The 22,379-nt window shown below is 46.1% G+C and overlaps 1 protein-coding gene across 1 annotated transcript in view; it reads left to right on the top strand.

Moving 5' to 3' along the window:
- Positions 1-22,379, top strand: part of rgsl1 (regulator of G protein signaling like 1) — a 37,479-nt gene that overhangs the window by 10,104 nt on the left and 4,996 nt on the right. The window contains exons 4-8 of the mRNA XM_078561784.1: positions 5,873-5,977; positions 7,777-7,938; positions 10,840-11,810; positions 14,479-14,541; positions 17,051-17,294. Of these exons, the coding sequence (XP_078417910.1) occupies positions 5,873-5,977; positions 7,777-7,938; positions 10,840-11,810; positions 14,479-14,541; positions 17,051-17,294 (1,545 nt within the window). The remainder of the gene's footprint in view (positions 1-5,872; positions 5,978-7,776; positions 7,939-10,839; positions 11,811-14,478; positions 14,542-17,050; positions 17,295-22,379) is intronic.

Genomic DNA, 22,379 nt, shown 5'->3' with positions numbered 1-22,379 from the left:
AGCAGTCCATGTCCAAATGCAGCAAGACCTGGACAATCTCCAGGCTTGGGCTGACAAATGGCAAGTAACATTCATACCACACAAGTGCCAGGCAATGACAATCTCCAGCAAGAGAGAATCCAACCATCGCCCCTTGACATTCAATGGCATTACCATCACTGAATTCCCCACTATCAATTTCCTAGGGCTTACCATTGACCAGAAACTGAACTGGACTAGCCATATAAATACTGTGGCTACAAAAGCAGGTCAAAGGCTACGAATCCTGCAGCGAGTAACTCACCTCCTGACTCCCCATAGCCTGTCCACCATCTACAAGGCACAAGTCAGGAGTGTGATGGAATACTCTCCACCTGCCTGGATGAGTGCAGCCCCCACAACATTCATGAAGCTTGACACCATCCAGGACAAAGCTGACCACTTGATTGGCACCACACCCAAAAACATTCACTCCCTTCACCACCGACGTACAGTAACAGCAGTGTGTAGCATCTACAGGATGCACTGCAGCAACTCACCAAGACTCCTGAGGCAGAACCTTCCAAACTCATGACCACCTAGAAGGACAAGGGCAGCAGATAGATGGGAACACCACCTCCTGGAAGTTCCCCTCCAAGTTACTCACCATCCTGACTTGGAAATATATCGCCGTTCCTTCACTGTCGCTGGGTCAAAATCCTGGAACTCCAATCCTGACAGCACTGTGGGTGTTCCCACACCACATGGACTGCAGCGGTTCAAGACTGCGGCTCACCACCACCTTCTCAAGGGAAATTAGAAATGGGCAATAAATTCTGGCCCAGCCAGCGATGCCCACATCCTGTGAAGGAATAAAAGAAAACCTGACTCCAATGTTGTTATTTTCAAGTTATATCACATATATTTTTCCTTTAACCCCTTTGCTCATGTCTCTGAGTCAGAAGGTTGTGGGTTCAAGTCCCACTCTAGAGTCTTGAGCACATCAATTTAGACTGACACTCCCTGTGTGGTACGGAGGGAGGGCTACACTTCAGAAGCGTGCTGTCTTTCAGATAGGATATTAAACCCTGTCTCAGGTGGACATCAAAGATCCCAAGGCCATTATTTTAAAGACAAGTGAGGGAGTTCTGCCTGGCGTGATGGGCCAATATTTATGCCTCCACCGATATTCCAAAAGCAGAATATCTGGGTCATTGTGACGTTGCTATTTGTGCTAATTGGCCAGTCCCTTATACACTTCAAAAATAATTCATTGGCTATAAAGCATTTTCGGGGCATCCTGAGGTTCTGAAAGGGAGGAATTTATGTTACTGATGTGTAGACACCAGCTGAAGTACCTCATCACGTTTTCACCACTGCTCCCTCAGGAAGGATATATTGACCTTGGTGTAGGTGCTGCGCATATTCCCCAGAGAAACATCGGGGCTTAAAGAGGTACATTATGAGGACAGATTGCATGGATTAGGCATGTATTCCCTTGAGTATAGAAAGTTGAGGGGTGATCTAATTGAGCTGTTTGAACTGATTAAGGGATTTAACAAAATAGATAAAGTATTTTGTTTAATGAGAGGATTAAGAACAAAAAAGGTTGATCTCAGAGGTGGAGCCAGGCCGTTAAGGAGTGGGATCAGAAGCCGCCCCTCCACACAAAGGGTATTGGAAATCTAGAACCCTCTCCCTCGCTGTGGATTCTGAAGGGGTGACTAAAGCTTCCAAAACTGAGATCAGTAGATTTTTATTGAGTAAGGGTTATTGAGAGATACAAGATAAATGGAGTTAAAGATATAGATCATCAACAATCTTACTGAATGAAGGAGCAGGCTTGAGGGGCTGAATGACCTCCTCCCATTCCAATGAGAAAGGTAATTGAAGCAAACAGGTTGTCATGATATCGAAATGTTCAGCAGGAAAGTTGGTGGATCTTTCCTCAGGAGCAGAGCTTGTAACTGTGCAAACTTGTATTCTGATTAAAAGCAGACTGGAGCTGTACGTCAGCCTGGGGGACAGAAGTTAATTTTCCTTTTTCCTGCCCCATTCCTGGCTTACAAGCAGCCCTGAAATACAATGGATGAGGATCACAGGGAATTGAAGAGCCCTTTTTTCCTCTTCTGTCTCTGCGTCCCGGTGATTCTCAATGTCCCTGAGCATTTGTAATGTGATATTAGAGGAACCTCTGAGGTACAGTGTTGACCAGGCAGCAGCCGGAGAGCAGCAAAGCACATTGCGGGAGACAGAGCATTAAAAAACAGTGGCAAAACCCACGGCCATGTGACCCGGAGTGTACAGGTCAGGCGACCAGGCCTGATCATAAGAAATAGGAGTAGGAGTAGGCCATTCAGCCCATTGACCATGTTCCGCTATTCAATAAGATCGTGGCTGACCTGCTTCTGGCCTCAACTCCACTTTCCCTCCTGCCTCCTTGACTCCCTTGTTGATCAAATATCTGTCTAACTCAGCCTTGAATATGTTCAGTTACACAGCCTCCACTGCTCTCTGGGGAAGAGAATTCCAAAGACTAACAATCCTCAGAGAGACAGAATTCCTCCTCATCTCCGCCTTAAATGGGAGACCCTCCTTATTCTGAAACTGTACAACCTAGCCCTAGATTCCCCATCAAGGGGAAACATCCTCTCGCCCTGTCAAGCCCCCTCAGAACTTATATGTTTTAATCAGATCACCTCTCATTCTTCTAATTTGCTCAACCTTTCCTCACAAGGCAATCCCTTCATTCCAGGAATCAGGCTAGTGAGCCTTCTTTGAAATTCTTTCAATGCAAATGCATCCTTTCTTAGATAAGAAGACCAAATATGTATACAGCACTCTAAGTGTGGCCTCACCAATGTCCTGTACAGTTGTAGCAAGACTTCCCTACTTTTACATTCCATCCCTGTGGCAATAAAGGCCAACATTCCATTTGCCTTCCTAATTATTTGCTGTTACTGCATACAAACATTTTATGATTCATGTACTGCAGCATTCCACAGCCTCCCTCCATTTAAATAATATTCTACTTTTTTATTCCCTTTGCAAAGGACAACCTCACATTTTCCCACATTATAGCCCAGTTGCCAATTTTTTTGCCTACTCAGTTAACCTATCTATATCCCTTTGCAAACTCTTTATGTCCTCTTCACAATTTGATTTCCTACTTATCTTTGTATCATCAGCAAATTTCGCCACATTACAGTCGGACTCTTTATCCAAGCCATTAATATAGATCGTTAGTAGTTGAGGTCCCAGCAATGATCCCTGTGGCATTCCACTAGTTACAGTTTGCCTAGTTGAAACTGACTCATTTATCCAGATTCTGTTTCCTGTTAGTTAGTAATTCTCTATCCATGCTTTCACCCCCAACACCATGAATTCTTATTTTGTGCAGTGATGTTTTATGTGGCACCCGATCAAATGCCTTTTGGAAATCCAAATACACTACATCTACTAGTTCCCCTTTACCCCACCCTGCTTGTTACATCCTCAAAGAACCCTAATTTGTCAAACCTGGCTTCCCTTTCACAAAACCATGTTTACTCTGCCTGACTGCATTACGGTTCTCTAAATGTCCTGTTACTACCTCCTTAATAATGGATTCTAGCATTTTCCCAATGATAGATGTTAGGCTAACTGGCCTACAGTTTTCTGCTTCCCGTCTTCCTCCTTTCTTGAATAGAAGTGTTAAATTTATAGTTTACCAGTCCTCTGGGAACTTTCCAGAAACTAGGGAATTTTGGAAGATTACAACCAATGCATCCACTAGCTCTGCAGCCACTTCCTTTAAGACCCGAGATGCAGGCCATCAGATCCAGGGGACTATTTAGCCTTTGGTCCCATTAGTGTTCCCTGTAATCTTTCCCTAACGACCGTGATTGCTTTAAGCTCCTCCCTCCCTTTAGCCTTTTGATTTTCTCCCATCCTTTAGATGATTTTTGTGTTTTCTACTGTGAAGACAGATACAAAATACTTGTTCAAAATCTCTGCCATTTCCTTGTCTCCCATCATTAATTCCCCAGTCTCACCCCCTTCCTTTTTATATACCTGTAGAAGCCTTTACTGTCTGTTTTTATATTTCTTTCTAATTTTCTCTGATACTACAATTTCTCCCTCTTTATTATTTTTTCAATTATCCTTTGCTGGCTTCTAAAGTTTTCCCAAACCTTTGGGCCACTACTAATCTTCGCAGCATTATACATCTTTCCTTTCAATTTAACACCATCTTTAACTTTGTTGGGTAGCCACGGATGGTGCATCCTTCTGCTAGAGTCTTTCTTTCACAATGGAATATAGCTTTATACAAAAGGAAGTTAAGGGTGGCATCAAATTGAAAGAAAAGGTGTACAATGCTGCAAAGATTAGTGGTAGCCCAGAAGATTGGGAAGGTTTTAGAAACCAGCTAAGGATGACCAAAAAAAAAAGAGGGAGAAATTAGCGCCTGCTGACGGAGAAGTCGTGTTGTTGGCACAGATGGGAAAAGAAGACCAGGCAGGCTGGATCTGGGAGCAGAGCTGAGAGGGATCTGGAAAAGCGTGACTTTTGTTGAAGATTATGCCCGCGGGAGTAAAGCTGCAGTCAGATGGGAACTGGTGGCTAAAGCCCCAAAGGAAAGGGGGCTGGAATTCTACTGCAGGCTCAGAGCTTTGAAGGACTTTGTGGCTGGAATTGGTGCCATGTACGCTCAGGGGACTGCCTATTAAAACCTATGAGATCTGTCTTTGTTGCATCCGCTATTTAATGTGTGATTTAAAAAAATCTTTCATGGGATGTGGGCGTCACTGGCAAGGCCAGCAGTTATTGCCCATCTCTAATTGTTCTTGAACCGAGTGGCTTGCTAGGCCATTACAGGGGGCCGTTAAGAGTCAACCACATTGCTGTGGGTCTGGAGTCACATGTAGGCCAGACCGGGTAAGGATGGCAGATTTCCTTCCCTCAAGGACGTTAGTGAACCAGATGGATTTTTTAGGACAATCGATTTATAGTTTATATTTACCACAATTTATTAATTCTTAACTCAAGTTCAGTTTATGTTGATTTGGTTTTCATTGTTAAAGTAAACATTATAAAAAGTGAAATCTCGTCCATTGGTTTTTTTTGTTGGGCCTGTTTGGTAAATTTGGTTCTCTTGGTTTGTTGGTCTCCATGGAGATCATAACAGTGGTGAATCTATGGAACAAATTCCCTTGGGGCCACAGATGAAGCAGTTAGTATTGACTCATTCAAATGCCAGTTACATTGATTAATTGTCAGAAAATAACACTTGCGATAGAGCATGAGAGTGTTTTGAGCCATGACATGTGGTCAGTGTTGGGGAGAAAGAGGTGACTTTGGATCTGGGATTCCCAAAGCACCCAAACACTTGGAGGTTTCCTCACCTTGTGTCTATTGTAGATGAATTGATAGAGATTGATTATCATATGTAGTCAATAACTCCATTATGATTGTATCATGTGACTGCCAGGATAGTGAATGACAAAATATAATAATACCTATATTCCTGTAAATGCTTCATCCATTCACTTGATCTTCCTCAATTTGGAGTTAACTGGTTTATCTGTATCTCCCTCTAACAGCACTGTGTGTGTACCTACACCCCAGGGACTGCAGCTGTTCAGGAAGGCAGCTCACCGCCACCTTCTCAAGGGCAATTAGGGATGGGCAATAAATGCTGGCCCAGCCAGCGAAGCCCACATCCCGTGAATGAATATAACAAAAAAACAGGTTGGAGAATGTGAGAAGAGTGAACCAAGGGGTTGCTTCACTAATATCAGAAACACAAATGTCGAGAATTGTTTTGCAACTGGTGGCAGAAGGTGATAGGCTGCGGGCTTGTTGGTCTATTGAAGAAGCTCACTGGGCTGGCCTCCTGTCCCTAAATCATTCTCTTCCCATTTTCTTCCCCTAGCCAAGGCACAAAAGCTGGTGTCGCCTGACGAGTGGTTGCTGAGGAGATGCCTCGGGAGTGTTCAGGGAATGAAACGTTTCCGATCGTTTCTCATGGGAACACACGGTAGGCGAAACCATGGGAAGGCTTATTGTTAAAGTGGAGCCAGCTCCCCAAATTAGGCGGAGGGCAGAAATCGAGGCCCACACTACACTGACCATTGCTTCACATATACCCAGACCATACTCACTGTCTAATCCCATATCAGAACCTAAGAATTAGGAGCTGGAGTAGGCCATTTGGCCCCTCGGGCCTGCTCTGCCTTTCAATAAGATTGTGGCTCAACTCCATTTTCCCACCCTTTCTCGCCATATCCCTTGATTCCTTGAGAGACCAAAAATCTGTCTATCCCAGCCTCAAATATGATGCAGCATCCACAGCCCTCTGGGGTGGAGAATTCCAAAAATTCACAACCCTTTGAGTGAAGAAATTTCTCCTCACCTCAGTCCTAAATGATCAACTCCTTATCTTGAGACTCTGCCCCCATCTTTTAGATTCCCCCATCAGTGGAAACAATCTCTCAGCATCAACCTCACCAAACCCCTTCAGAATCTTGTGTGTTTCAATGAGATCACCTGTCATTCTTCTAAACTCCAGAGAATATAAACCCAATTTACTTAGCCTCTCTTCATAGAAAAACCCTCCCATCCCATGAACTAATCTAGTGAGCCTTCATTGTACCACCTCCAAGGCAAGTATATCCTGGGATGGCAGGATTGTCGTATGAGAAGAGGCTGGGCTGACCAGACCTGTATTTAATGGAGTTAAGAAGAATGAGAGGGGATTTCATTGAAACATATAAAATTCTGACAGGGCTGGACAGACTGGATGCAGGGATGATGTTTCCTCTGGCTGGGGAGGGGGGTCTAGAACAAGGGGTCACAATCTCAGGATACGGGGTGGGCCATTTAGGACCGAGATGAGGAGAAACTTCTTCACTCAGAGGGTGGTGAACCTGTGGAATTCTCTACCACAGAGGATGTGGGGGCCAAGTCACTGAATATATTTAAGAAGGAAGTAGATAGATTCCTGGACTCTAAAAGTGTCAAAGGGTATGGGGAGAGTGCGGGAGCAGGGCGTTGAGATAGAGGATCAGCCATGTTCATATTGAATGGTGGAGCAGGCTCGAGGGGCCGAATGGCCTACTCCTATTTTCTATCTTTCTACGTTCCTAACCTTCCTTCAATGTGGAGACAAAAACTGCACATGGTATTCCAGATACGGTCTCACCAAAACCCTGTACAACTGTAGCAAGACTTCTTTATTATCATACTCCAATCCCCTTGCAGTAAAAGCCAACATGCCATTTGTCTTCCTAGTTGCTTGCTGTATCTACGTGCTAACTTTCTGTGTTCTATATCTGAATACACCCAAGTCTCTCTGAACACCTACTTTTACAAGTTTCACACCTCTTAAAGCATATTCTGCTTTTCTATTCTTACGACCAATGAGAATAACCTCACAGTTCACCATGTTATACTTTGTCTGCCACCTTGTTGCCCACTTACTGAACCTGTCTTTACCTTTTTGCAGTCGCTTTGTGTCCTCCCCACAGCTTACAAACCGCCTAGCTTACTAACATCAGCAAACTTGGATGCGTTATTCTCTGTCCCTTTGTCTAAGACATTAATATAGATTGGAAATAACTGAGGCTCCAGCACTGATCCTTACGGCATTCCACTAGTTACAACCTGCCAACTTAAAAACTTTATCCCTACTGTCTGCTTCCTGCCCATTAACCAATTCCCCATCCATGCTAATATGTTACCTCAACTCCATAAGCTTTTAAGTCTATGCCTAGACTTTGTACTGAACGGAACTTTGTACAGCCACGCTAATAACTGATTGTTGTGTGTTTTGTATAGGTGAGGAGTTGGTGGAGTTTTGGGTGAGGATGGAGAGGATGCTAAAGCTGGATGAAAGCAATGTTGATCAGAGAGATCAGTACTTTGCTCAGCTCCGAGTGATACAGGCCATTCATCTGCAAGACAGCTCTGTCGTGATGGCCACCTGCAGTGGTTTTATCGGTAAGGGAGGATCCTGACGCGAAGACAAGTCCAATCTAATTGAGTGTGGCAAGTCACGTCATAAACCGCAATGCCAGCTCCTTCCCTCAAGATGAATTTTCTGTTTTAGATCACTTACTCGGTCTCACCACTGGCAGCTTCTTCTGTAATGAGGTAACACGCGTGTTATCTGTGGCACAGTGGTTAGCACTCTTGCCTCTGAGCCACAATGTCATGAGTTCAAGTCCCACTCCAAAGACCTGAGCAGATAATCTTGTTAACCAGACTAATCCCCAGGACCTGATGGTCCATATCCTCGGGTTCAAAAAGAGAAATCTATGGAGATAGCGGATGTGCTGGTATTGATTTTCCAAATTTCCTTCGATTCTTGAAGTTCGCAAATGTAACAGCACTATTTAAGAAAGGGTGGAAAGAGAATTCAGGGAACATACACATCAGTTCCCCTAACATCAGTCATCGGGCAAGTGCTGGAGCCTATTATTAAGGAAGTCTTAATAATGCGCTTAGAAAAGCACAGAATGATTAAACCAAGTCAACTTGGCTTTACAAAAGGGAAATCCTGGTTGACAAATTTACGAAAGTTGTTTGAGGATGTAACAAGCAGGGTAGATAAAGGGGAACCAGTAGATGTGGTATGTTTCCAAAAGTCTTTCCATAAGGTGCCGCACATAAAGTTAACACACAAGGTAAGGGCTCATGGAGTTAGGGGTGATATATTAGCATGAAAAGAGGGTTGGTTAACAGACAGGAAGCAGAGAGGATGGATAAATGGGGCATTTTCATGTTGGCAGGCTGTAACTAGAGTGCCACAAGAATCAGTGTTGGGGCCTCAGCTATTTACAATCTATATTAATGACTTAGATGAAGAGACAGAGAATAATATATCTAAGCTTGCTGATAATACAAAGCTAGGTGGAAAGATAAGCTGTGGGGAGGACACAGAGAGGCTGCAAAGAGATATAGCCAGGTTAAGTGAGTGGGCAGATGAAGTATAATGTAGGAAAGTGTGAAGCTATTCACTTTGGTAGGAAGAGCAGAAAAGCAGAATGCTTTTTAAAAGGTGTGGAACTTGTAAATGTTGATGTTCAGGGAGAGTTGGGTGTGTTTCGATAAGGAACACAGAAGGTCCTCAGGCAGGTATAGCAATTAGGAAGGCAAATGGCTTGTTGGCCTTTACTGCAAGGGGATTGGAGTACAGGAATATGGAAGTCTTACTACAGTTGTACAGGGTTTTGGTGCAACTGCATCCAAAACCCTGGAATTCCCTCCCTAACAGTACAGTGGGTGTACCTACACCACATTGTCTGCAGCACCTATGGTCCAAGAATGAATAAAAAAATGTGGTGTGTGCAGTTTTGGTTTCCACATTTTAGAAAGGATATGAACATACAAACAAGGAGCAGTGGGCCATTCAGTCCCTTGAGCCTGCTTTGCCATTTAATAAGATCATGGCTGATCTGATAGTATCCGGAAATCTGCATCCCGCCTACCCACAGGATAACCCATCACCCTCTTGCTTACCAAGAATCTATCCACCTCTGCCTTAAAAATATTCAAAGACTCTGCTTCCTCCCCCTTTTCAGGGAGAGAGTTTCAAAGACTCACAACCCTCTGGGAGAAAAAAATTTCGCCTCATCTCCGTTTTAAATGAGCGACCCCTTATTTTCAAACAGTGACCCCCTAGTTCTAGATTCTCCCACAAGAGGAAACATCCTCTCCACATTGACCCTATCAAGACCCTTCAGGATCTTATATGTTTCAATCAAGTCACCTCTTACCCTTCTGAACTCCAGTGGATACAAGCCTAACCTGTCTAACTAGCATTGGAGGTGGTACAGCGAAGGTTCATTAAATTGGTCCCTGGGATGAGGGGGTTGTCCTGTGATGAGAGGCTGAGTAAATGGGTTTATATTCTCTGGAGTTTAGAAGAATGAGAGGTGATCTCACTGAAACACAAGATTCTGATGGGGTTTGATAGGGTGGATGCTGAGAGATTGTTTCCGCTGGTCGGAGAATCTAAAACACGGGGCACAGCCTCAGAATAAGGGGCTGACCAAGATTCAAGCTATTTGTCATTATTCCTGCTTGGGATGTGGACATAACTGGCAAAAGGCCACATATATTGCTCATCCTTAATTGCCCTTGAGAAGATGGTTCTCAGGCCACTATAGGTAGCCGTTTGATAGCTAATGAGTAGCTTGCAAGGCAGTTTTTCAGTACGGGGAGAAGTTAGCTATGTTGCTGTGGGACTGGAGTCACGTAATTGCTCGACCTGGTAAACGGACGGGTTTCCATTGCTAAAGGCCATCAGTCAACCAGTTACATTTTTATGACAATCAGCACCAGTTTTTCATTCCTAGATTTTTTTTCTTAAAAAAAATGGAATTCAGATTCTCAAACTTCCATGGTGGGATTTGAACTCTCAGGCCAGGATTTCCTGGTCCCGCTCAAAGTCACCGGACCTTTGGCTGGTCTGTCAAATTGCGGGCGGCAGGGCAGGAAAATCCCAGCCTCAGCCTCTAGGTTATTTGTCCGATGATATTAACCACCAAACTAGTGTACTTGGGAATGGTTAATTGATGGTTTTGAGTATCTCGCCCCAGTGTCTGTCCTGTCTCTTTTGGAAGGGTTTCCTGAGCTGCAACTCCCAACTTCCCAAACACCACGCTGGGTAAGGGAGGGAAAAATAATTTTAAAAAAAATGATGATCTGCCCTTAATTATTTAACTGACTTGACTCGCGACCCCAACAGACTCTCGAGATCAATGAACAATTTCAAAAAAGCGAAAGTGTATATTGTTCTATAAAAAGCGCCTCTGCCCTTTAATATCCTGTATGATTCTGCGGAAGATCTGTGCTGTTGTTGCCTGACCGATGTCTCTTCTCCTCTTTGTTGAGAAGATGTCCCATCGTTGGCGTTGGAGGAGCCCTATCGAACCCGGAGGGATTTTATGGTCAAACTGCACCACCGGGTCCTGGAGAAACTGAAGACATACTGGCTGCCTCGCTTCCTCACACACTGCAAGCGTAGCCTGAGGAGACTGAAGGAATGTGCCCCGATCCTCCGGGAATACCGAGCGAGGTTCTCTCAAGGGCAGGTTACAAAGGCCCCTGCCAAACTGCAAATGAGCATCAAAAAAACGGAAGGCGTCGTGCAGCCGTACTTCACCAAGGCAAATAAACGCCTCCTCTGGGGTCTGCCCTACTGTACAGGCAAGCACCCACAAAACACCGAGGTGGCACCTCAGCCTTCAGGGAGCCTGCAAGCCGAGGGAGAGCAGGAATGTCCTCGGGGTCAGCTGAAGGCCAGGAGCGCCCCGAAGCCCCCTGTGCCCCGCCTCCCCCAGCCCTCCACATTGGGGTGCCTTTCCCCGGCTGTGAGGTGGGCCTGTTGTTCTCCAGCAGCCAAAGACAGGTGGGTAGCTGATTCAGCCCACATCCCCGATGAGTGTGTCTTCCCGCAGCAGGACTCCACCATCCCCCTCATCAAGGCGCCCTCGATGCTAACGTGCTGGAAATTCTCTGAGATGCCCCAGCAATCTCAGTATCTCCATTGGGCCTTCAATGCCGATCAGTTGGCGGGAGAGCCGTTTGCGGCCTTCTTGAGGGAAAATCATATCCTCTCCGAACTCAACTACCTGCACTTGTGGCACGAAATGAACAACTTCTTCAAAGTTGTGCTGAGCATGAAGGACAGGGCTGGCTATCTCCTCAGGACGATCCTCGCCGAGAAGATCATCGAGGTGTACCTGACGGAGGGCAGCGAGCAATACGTCAGACTCCAGGCAGAAACTGCCAAGAATCTCAAGCTTGTTCTCCCCTCGGGTAATGTTCTGCTGTGGATATTCACCGCACAGAGAGAGATTTGTGAGGTGAGAGTCTACAAGTAAGATTGGGCTTATCTGGGAGGGTTGGGCGATAGCGTGAGCAAAGCAGGTCAGATGGAATAGGTCAGGCACGGTCCGATGTTGCCATTGGAGACCCTGAGGTGAATTGCCTCTGCAGGCAACACAGCTCCCTCAGCTGTGTGAAAAAGCTGCAATGTTATATGGACAGGGTAGAGGCGAAAAAGGTGCAGCTGATCAGTCAGTCCTGTATCTAAGCTAGCAGACCATCAGATCTCATCGTTTGACAGTCAGAAACTGTGTTCATTGGCAACATATGGGGAGAGGGTGGCGTAGTGGCAATGTCACTGGACTGGTCACCCAAGGGCCCAGGCTAATGCTCTGGGAACATGTGTTCATATCCCACCACGGCAGCTGGTGGAATTTAAATTCAATTAATAAACCTGGAATATAATGTGAGTCTCGGTAATGATGACCGTGAAATTATCACCAATTGCTGCAAAAACCCATCTGGTTCATTAATGTCCTTTAAGGCAGGAAATCTGTCGTCCTTACCCGGTCTGGCCTACATATGAGCCCAGAACCACAGCAATGTGGTTGACTCTTAACTGCCCACTCCTGCCATCTTATCTCGGCACCCATGGCCAACGTTGCATTCCTGTTACCCTTGCAAACTTACAAACCATCTGGCCTGGTGTGACCCTCAATTTGAGATCGAGCCCAAATCAGCCAGGATCTAATTCAATGGCTGAACAGCCTGGAGGGGCTGAATGGCCTCCTCCTTTTCCTAACACTCGCCCCTAGCGCAGTCACACCACCTCTTGGGAAAGGCGAAGGCAAAATTCAGAGTGACCCTGAGGCCAGTTTGGGAAGAGATTTCCTTGCCCTGAGCCTGATGGGTGAATGAGCGAGCCAATGCTAGGGGACAATGGTCACTGGGTGACAGAGGATCCGCAGGGTGGGAGCAGAACACATGATTGCTCTTAAAGGAGAAACAGGTTAATAAGTGAAAAAGGCAAAAAAGGAGAGAAGTAAAAGTGGGTTAGGGGAAATGGAACCAAGTGGATAGCTCTTCCAAAGAGCCAGCACAGCTATGATGGGCTGAATGATCTCCTTCTGTCCTTGTTTGATTCTCATTTGCCAAACCATTGGTGTTCAAACTGGAGGTATCTACTTCAGGCTGGTAACTATGTACAGTGCTGGTCAGGGTAAGGTGCAACCACCACACAGTCACCATTATCTGCCTACCCAGTAGGTTCCCCCTCCTCCTCCTCCTTCAGGTGCCAGGCCCTAAGATGGCGTTGGTGAACATGGACTTCCATTGGATTGGTCCATGATTATACGTGGCAAAGTACTGCAGTGGTTTGCCGTTGCCTCCTGCAGTATGGCTGACCAGGAGACTCTCCCACTCTTACCGCCTGCCATCCGGCGTATTGGAAGGATTTACAGGCTGATAATTAAATTTAGTCACAGCATGAATGCACCTCCTGTGGCCATCAATTCCTGAAGACCTTGCTATATGAACTTCAAGTGGCCCTTTCCACTGATTCCAAACCGACCCTGACCCAGCTCATAGACAGCCTGGCAGTGGAAGATAAACTGCTGCATTACAACAGGCTTGAGGAGGACTTCACAGATGCATGAGATCACTCATATGCTGAGAATCAGCAGCCCCGTTCACCACAATACATTTACCACTTCATTACCTTGCAGCCAGTAGTTTCCTGTAGTACTACAGGACATTGTTATATTGTATGTCCCAGAGTTTGTGGCCCAGAGGTGGGGACACTACCCGCTGCTCCACAAGACCTCCCAGCCCAGTAGGTTAATGAATACAAAGCAGGGTGCAGGCTTGTGGATTCCCCTCCTGTCTTGAAAGCTGTTATGACCCTTAACCAGTAAATCCTTTAAATGGTGCAACTAGTCATCAGCTAATGTCTCTGTTCCCTCACCAAGGACATGACAACTGCCAGTTGCTACAACGTATGGTTGCACAGGTGACAATATGCCTCTAGTTCCTGGCCAGTTGATGGCCATTACCATTGTGTCTGATCTTGTCTTTCCTGCAACTCCTACAGGAGTGCTCATTTTTTAACCTGCTCGCTCCAAGGGTGGAAATCATCTCAAATTTCTCCTTCTGACCACAGGGGGTTCAAAACCAACTGGAGTTTCTTAACCCCCAACCAACTTAGCATGCAGCACCGTGTGTGTGTGTCTGTGTGTGCCTGCATCTGTGTGTGTGCCTGTGTTTGTGTGTGCGTGCCTGTTTCTGTGTTTGTGTCTGTTTCTGTGTTTGTGTGTGTGCCTGTGTTTGTGTGTGTGCCTGTTTCTGTGTTTGTGTCTGTTTCTGTGTTTGTGTGTGTCTGTTTCTGTGTTTGTGTGTCTGTTTCTTTGTTTGTGTGTGTGTGCCTGCATCTGTGTGTGTGTGTCTGTGTTTGTGTGTTTGTGTGTTTGTGTCTGTTTCTGTGTTTGTGTGTGTGTGCCTGTGTTTGTGTGTTTGTGTCTGTTTCTGTGTTTGTGTGTGTGTGTGTCTGTTTCTGTGTTTGTGTCTGCATCTCTGTGTGTGTGTGTGTGTGTGTATGTGTCTGTATCTGTGTTTGTGTGTGTGTGAGTGAGTGTCTGTGTGTGTGTGTGTGTGTCTTTGTGTGTGTGTCAGTAACAAGCCCTTCAATGTGACATCTTTCTTTTTTGACAGATACTCCGAGAGACGTACGATGAGTTTCTGGATAAGGAGGATTGGGAATTTCTAAATTTTGTGGTAAGATTTTTCGAGATCCTCTTGCACCCTGTCCAGTACCACTGGTAGTGTGCCAAGGGAGTGACACATCCATATTACTACACAAAGGATAGCAGAGGCTGGAACCCACAGAGCTCCCATCCCTCCAAGCACCATTACAATTTAAACTCATGAGGAAACTTTCCTATTGATGATAATGTGCATTTCAAAGGGAATCAAGAGAATATCACCAAAAAGCAATGAAGCTAAAATGCTGGGAATTATGGGGTAGGGTTGGGGGTCTGTTTCCACTGGTCCTGTTTGAGAATTAAAATCCACTCATCTCTGTAACCTTTAAAATAATCATCATAAAGTATTGAGTTAAGTGGCCATTCAGCCTTTCAACTCCATGTACACTCTACCCTATCACAGACTCTCTCTGTCTTCTTCATGTACCAGGCCCGTAAGAGGGTGTTGGCGCCCATGGACTTCCACGATGATGCTTAGCAAGGCACTGCAGTAGATTGCCATTGCCATCTGTAGTATGGCTGAGGTTGGGGAGCTGGCTGGAGTACAGTGTGTGTGTGAGGGCGGGGAGTTGGATGGGGCACAGTGTGTCTGAGAGGGTGGGGAGCTGGATGGGGTACAGTGTGTGTGAGAGGATGGAGAGTTGGATGGGGCACAGTGTGTGTGAGAGGGTGGGGTGTTGGATGGGGTACAGTGTGTGTGAGAGGGTGGGGAGTTGGATGGGACACAGTGTGTGTGAGAGGGTGGGGTGTTGGATGGGGTACAGTGTGTGTGAGAGGGTGGGGAGTTGGATGGGACACAGTGTGTGTGTGAGAGGGTGGGGTGTTGGATGGGGTACAGTGTGTGTGTGTGTGTGTGTGACGGTGGGGAGTTGGATGGGGTACAGTGTGTGTGAGAGGGTGGGGTGTTGGATGGGGTACAGTGTGTGTGAGAGGGTGGGGTGTTGGATGGGGTACAGTGTGTGTGAGAGGGTAGGGAGTTGGATGGGACACAGTGTATGTGTAAGAGGGTGGGGGAGTTGGATGGGGTACAATGTGTGCGTGAGAGGGTGGGGAGTTGGATGGGGTACAGTGTATAAGGGTGGGGACATATTTCCATGTTTGCCTTTGGGACAGTCTTGAAAGCGATGGTTCCCACAATATTGGCTCTCGTATTTTTCCCTGGTGATGGTCACAGGGGAGGGGATGTGAAGCCAGAATAATTGTGTTGAGTTGTCTTGTTGAATGCTGCAGATCATACTGACTGCTGGTTCTGTGTGCTGCCCGTGCTGTGGATGAATTCCTTCATTGCCACAGGGAATGTGAAAAGAGTTGTCCTTACGATGGTGGGAAGGGCATTATTGAGGCAGTTGGAGATGGTTTGCCCCCAGACACTCGTTGGAGGAACTCAGCTCTCTATTCTTTCATCCAAGTCATTAAATAACACAGAAGCCTGAGGCCCAGGTTCCTGCGAGACTCTGTCAGTTTGACTAAATAACCATTATCCATATTGCCTCCTATCTCTTAACCAATTCCCTTTCCATCTAATAGGTTGTCTCCAATTCCATGCGCTCTCATTTTTGCTAATGTTCTCTTCTGTGGAACTTCGTATAATACCTTCTGAAAGTTCATGAGAATAACATCCTTGACACACCCTTATCTACCACATTAGTGACAGTCCCACAAGAACACAAGAAATAGGAGCAGGAGTAGACCACATGGCGCATCAAGCCTGCTCTGCCATTCAGTACGATCATGGCTGATCTTGGGCTTCAACTCCATTTTCCCGCCCACTCCCCCATATCCCTTAATTCCCTGAGAGACCAAAATTCTCTATCCCAGCCTTAACTGTACTCAACGATGGAGCATCCACAACCCTCTGGGGAAGAGAATTTCAGAGACTCACAACAAGTGAAGAAATTTCTCCTCATCTCAGTCCTAAACAATCAGCCCCTAACCCTAAGACCGTTCCCTCGTGTTTTAAACTCCACGACCAGCGGAAACAATCTCTGTGTCCACCCTATCAAACCCCTTCAGAATTTTGTAGGTTTCAATGAGACCGTCTCTCATTCTTCTAACTCCAGAGAATATAAGCCCAGTTTATTCAGCCTCTCATCATAGGACAACCCCCTCACCCCAGGGACCAATTTACTGAACTCTCGCTGCACCACCTCCAACGCCAATATATCCTTTCTTAAATGTGGGGACCAAAACTGCACACAGTATTCTAGATGTGGTCTCACCTGTACCCTGTACAACTGTAGTAAGACTTATTTATTCTTGTACTCCAATCCCCTTGCAATAAAGGCCAACATACCATTTGCCTTCCTAGTTGCTTGCTGCACCTTCATGCTAACCCCCAGGCGATGGCAGTACCTTTCAAATAGCCTTCACATCGCTACTGCACTGGTGGGGGGGTGTGTAGAAGACCCTAGGCTGGTGATGATGTAACAATTGAAATGTAAAATGCAGTCCGAATTTCGGGAAAGGTAATTGACTTGCTGTTTTAAGGCTGCAGTCAAACTCTAGCTATTTTGCTGTTTAAGGCTGGAGCCAAATCCAATGATCCAAACAGCTGGACACAGTGCAAGAAACAGCTGCCGTCTGAGACACAGACTGACGACCTCCACGTCAGACGAATGGCACGCTCTTTGCTCCTGGCTCAGGCATGTTCTGCCATCGGGGACACGGAGACCCTGACTGAGGAAGACTGGAAGCTGCTAGCTCGAGAGGACACTGCCAACCTGGGCTCCGTGCAGATATTCATAGCGCCAGTGACAAAAGATGTTGGTGAGAGAAATCGGAGGACAAACCGGACTCAGGCTTATTTTCCCATCTCCATTTGAAATGGAACATTTGCCCCCTTTATAATTGTCCTCCCCTCTTGGCCCCCCCTCCCCACCCCCGGCCCAGTGCCACAGTCTTCGTCAGCTAAATAGCCAAACGTCAGCTATGACTCTGGGCGGTGAGTGCCCTTTTTATCAAGATGGGGCATTACAGTCCACGTTCACCCTATCCCTCAGGCAGCAGAGAGGCAGGTGCACACAATCTTCACCGTGTGGTTACCAAATAACAAGTGTCTGTTTTCTGCCTTTGCCCAGGGGAGTCAGTAAACATTAACCCAGAGCCCAGTAACAGTTAAAACAGGAGGGCCAGTCACAACAATTACCTTGTGGCTTAAGGTGTAAATTATACCTTGGGTTGGTGCAGTAGGGGTGCTTTGGCAACCAGTAACATTTCCTGTGTGGCTGCACTTATGGTTGCTAACTCTGATTAAATGCATTCCTAGGGCTTTCACCACATGACTTACCCCCACGCTCCAGCCATTAGTCGACCAACACCATCCTTGTGATGCATGGTCTTCCTACGCCAATTGGAAAGCAAAAAGGCTCATTACGCAATTGGATAACGCTTGACTGTCAGCCAAACAGCCTTTCCCCAACCACCATTTTCAATATTTTTATATCCGGTGAAGAGATATGTTCAAACAAAATGACAAAAAGAAATATTTTTTGATGTCCCGATGATTTTTCTTCAGGATTGCACACAGCAGTGTCCTGGAGACAGATCTTCAATTCCTGGAGACTCCAGGCCAATCCTGGAGGGTTGGCAACCCTCGCTGTCGTATAATTTGCCAAGGAATGGAATAATAAACCCTTTGTGGTCAGGTTTGTCGGCAGTTACAATGAGGTCGGAGTTGTAAGCTGGTTGGTTTGATAATTTATTTTCAGAATTCAAATAAGGCAACACCAAAGGTGTAATTCTGATTGCTGTACTTCCTACAAATTGGTCATTGAATAGCGATCAGGAGTCAGCCTCCTCCTTGAGTCTCGGGACCGGTTTACCCTGTGACCCCACCATTTCCTGGCCTTGTGGTGGATTATAATCCCAGCTCCTTATTGGGGTAGATCAGGGGTACCTCCCTGATGATTCCCCTCAACTTCAGGCAGGGAAAGGCAGACCCCAAAGAAGCTTAAATGGGTCTGAAGGACAGATCTACCCCTCTGCGAAGGGAAGGAGTCACCCGTGATGTATTATCAATCCTCCGGGTAGCCTTTTTAGTAAATTAAAGCCAGATGATAATTTCCTGGGCATTATTAGGTTTCGGCTATAGCTCTTCAGTAATGCGCACCCTCATCGAATGAAGTACAGAGTCAGGTTCTCGAGTTAGCAATACAGAAGACCCTGCAGGACCAAATTTTAAAATATATGGTTTATTAATGAACCAAACGTAATTCAAAGTCTGGTGGAAACAGTCAATCGCAATGTTAAATAGGTTCTAGGAAAAAGAGAAGAAGGTATGATCTTATTGCTAGTAGAGAATCCAGTTTTAAATCTCAATTGTTGCAGTAAAAATATTTTAAGGAGGATATCCATCAAGTAATGTATCAAGTAATCATTTCCCTTAATCCCTGGGTGAGTTAGTTAAGTGAATCTAAAAATTTCACGTATGCTCCCAATACTTTGCAGGAGAGATGGTAGCATAGTGGTAATATCACTGGACTAGTAATCCAGGGGCCCAGGTTAAGGCTCTGGAGACATAGGTTCAAATCCCACCACGGCAGCTCGTGGAATTTAAATTCAATGAATAAATATGGAATATAAAGCTAGTTTCAGTAATGGTGACCAATTGCAATAATAAACCCACCTGGTTCACCAAATGTCCTGTAGGGAAGGAAATCTGCTGCCCTTACCTGGTCTGGCCTCCATGTGACTCCAGACCCACAGTGATGTGGTTGACTCTTAACTGCCCCCTGACATGCTGCCGCTCAGTTCAAGGGCAATTAGGGATGGGCAACAAATGCTGGCCTTGCCAGTGACGCTCACATCCCATGGAAGAATAAATAAAACAATACAAGGGCTGAATAACTAATTTCTGTACAGGGGTGGTCTCTTAATTGTACTTAAATTCAGCCTTTCCATGTTCCAAATGTGGTTTTGATTGATTGTCGTTAATTCCTAAGTAGTTATATCATTTTTAAGTTCCACCTAAGGCCTGGTCCTTATTGATTCTCGGGAAGCCACGCTTACCAGAACACAGGATAGTCAATTTTTTCATCAGGAGGAGTTTGTGTTTTAAGATTATAATGTGATTCTGGTTGTAAAATATCCAGTTGTATGTGGCCTTGGGTTATCAGTGTAAACCCATCAAATCCTATGCTGTGTTGTCTTCCCTGACAGTTCGCAGTGACATGTGCTGATGTGCAGTTTTTAAGTGTGTGTCTTTCTTATCAGGGATCCTCGCACTGTTGTCAGAAGACACAAGTGGTCAGGTATTGTGAACTCTATCTGCCATTTTAGAAAAATGAATCCTTTTCAAACCTTTAAGTTCTTGTTTGTCGGAAAACAACCCTTTTAACTTTGTAACCCATCGCGGTGGCTGGATTTCTTTACATGGCTTCGCAGCCTGCGCTCAATTACCTCGAGATATCAGAAACAGGGATTGAAAGTAGGGTCTCTGTGGTGGACCGGGGTGGGTGGGGGCAGGGGCAGGGGTGGGGGGGGGCAGGGGGGTGGGGGGCCAGGGTGGCAGTGGCAGTGGTTGGTGGGGGGGGTGGGGGGGGTCGATGGGGGCTTAGTCCTGATAACCATCAGTGGCGATATCAGACCTGCTGCTGCTTTGATGCAGGTGCCACTCCTGTGTTGTTGGATCACAATCACAGCCCCAGCAGCCTCGTGGAAAACTCAACTCAAACTCCCGATGTGGCACAGCCAGTCCCTGTTTACCCACTCCTCACTGGCTGGGCATCGTGCGAACTGAGTTGAGATGAGGCACCCAGAGGATGCCAGGACGTTGTTCAGGGCGTGGCAAGACCATGCGATTGGCTGACCATAACCTGCTTGCACAGCTGGTGCTGACCTTTAGAGTTTTATTTAATTTATGCACTTTACCACCATTGGTCATACCCCCCTATTGCCTATTGAACATGTCCACCCCCTACGTGTGTCCACGAGCTTCACATTTCACACCCGTGCCTTTTATTGGAAAAAGGAAATGGATGTTTCCCCATGCTTTTAACCCAGTCGCAGACCTTTGATTCTCATCATCATTTATTTTGCCTCAATCCCCGCAAATGAAAATGCTGTGACTGGGCCTACACTGAACTCTGTTTTTCCCAATTGGAAAGGAATCTTTACCCTCTTTTTTCCACTCCAATCCCTCTGTTAGGGAGTAGTTTCATGCACTTTTGCAATTCCGCAGTTGGATGCGGAACTAAACCTATGACTCTTTGTTAAAACCTGTATCAGACTCGGAATCTGTTGGAGCCATCGGACACTGTATAATGTATGGAAACACGGTCGGGATCTGTCCAGTGTTGGGATATTGGAAACGGAATTTGGATTTTCCCAATGTTGGAATATTGGAAACGGAATTTGGATCCTCCCAGTGTTGGAATGCTGGAAACACAATCTGGATAATCCCAGTGTCGGAATATTGGAAACACAATTGGGATTTCCCCAGTGTCGGCGCAGTCAGTCTGGATGTGAAGGTGTGCGCATGGCCTCCCAACCCTGTTCCTCGGGATACCCTGGGAGAGGTGATCCTGATAACAGAGACATTAAACTTGGTCTAGACCTTCCCTACTTTGCGAGGAGTTGACACCCGATAGGGATTTTGAGCTGATGGACCTTGGGGACTAAGGGTTTTGCTTTTTAAATTGGGCGTTGGGCATACTTTAAACTTGTTATCGCCTTGTACTAGGTATAGAGGGAGTAAGCTCCTGTTTAATTGCTGCCTTTATAGCAGCTTTTACAAGCAGCTAAAAGAAAGGTTTGCACTATCCCGTTCATACCTCAAAGCCTCTTAAAGTGCTTGACAGGCATTGAAGTGGTTTTGAAGTGTGCTCACCGCTGTAATGCAGAAAGGGTGGCAGCCAATTTATGCACAGCAAGATCCCACAAACAACAATGTGATGCCGGATGGCCTGTCGGTGATGTTGGCCGAGGGTAAATATTTTCCGGGACCCTGGGAAAACTCCCCTGTTCTTCTGATAGTTCTCCAGGCCCTGTTGCATCTACCTAAGACAGCAGATTGATCCTCATCCGAAAGATGGTACCCCCAACCGTGCAGCACTCCCTTAGTATTGCAGGAGGTGGGAGGGGTGTCAGCCTGGATTTTTTTCCCTCACATCTTTAGAGTGGGATTTGAATGTATGACCTGACTGTGAGGTGGGAGTGCTGCCCACCGAGCTGTGGGCTAGCAGGGTTAGCTAAAGGAACAATAGTACAAAACTAGCAAGGATGGTGCAACAGCCACTAGAAATTCAAGCCGTTTTAATGATTTATTTTGATAGGAAGATACTGAACAGAGCCTCCACTTAGTGAGCAATGACAGGGAGACAGGAAGTCCACTCCCAGGGTCCAGGGATGCAGTGGCTACGTTCTGATGGGTCACCTGACTCGATGACAAGACTGGCTGAACGGTTTTGCTCTTGGAACAAGTTCAATAAACACAAGGTGTCTTATGCCTCCTTTCACATCGTCTCTCGAGTGTTCCTTGATCCCAGACCTGAGCTCTCTCTGACTGTCAGCGAGTCAGAAACTCAGTGTCTCAGCAGCAGCTCCTTGCGGAGGTGGTCAATTCCACAACACAAATTGATTTGCAGTTCCGATTTGGCGCAATCTTTTGGCGATTTGGTCAAAGAGAAATATTTCTAAACCCCCTGGCGATAATTTAAGTTGAAGGCCCTCACAGTCAGCTCTGATTTTTGAGGAAGGCAGCCTGATCTTCACGCTGACCTTCCTGCTGTATTTACCCAACCCTACAGCCCAGGGTCCAGGACTGGCTTTGCTGTTCCTCCTTGTGACCTGAGCCCACACTCAAACCTAGGCCTTGACTGAAGCCAGGATCTTAAAGCCTTGGCTTGATCACAG

This window comes from Cetorhinus maximus, chromosome 17 (genome assembly GCF_964194155.1).
Source record: "Cetorhinus maximus chromosome 17, sCetMax3.hap1.1, whole genome shotgun sequence".
NCBI lineage: Eukaryota > Metazoa > Chordata > Chondrichthyes > Lamniformes > Cetorhinidae > Cetorhinus > Cetorhinus maximus.
Note: the sequence above shows the minus strand (reverse complement) of the source record. Positions and strands in the feature narration are given on the sequence as shown.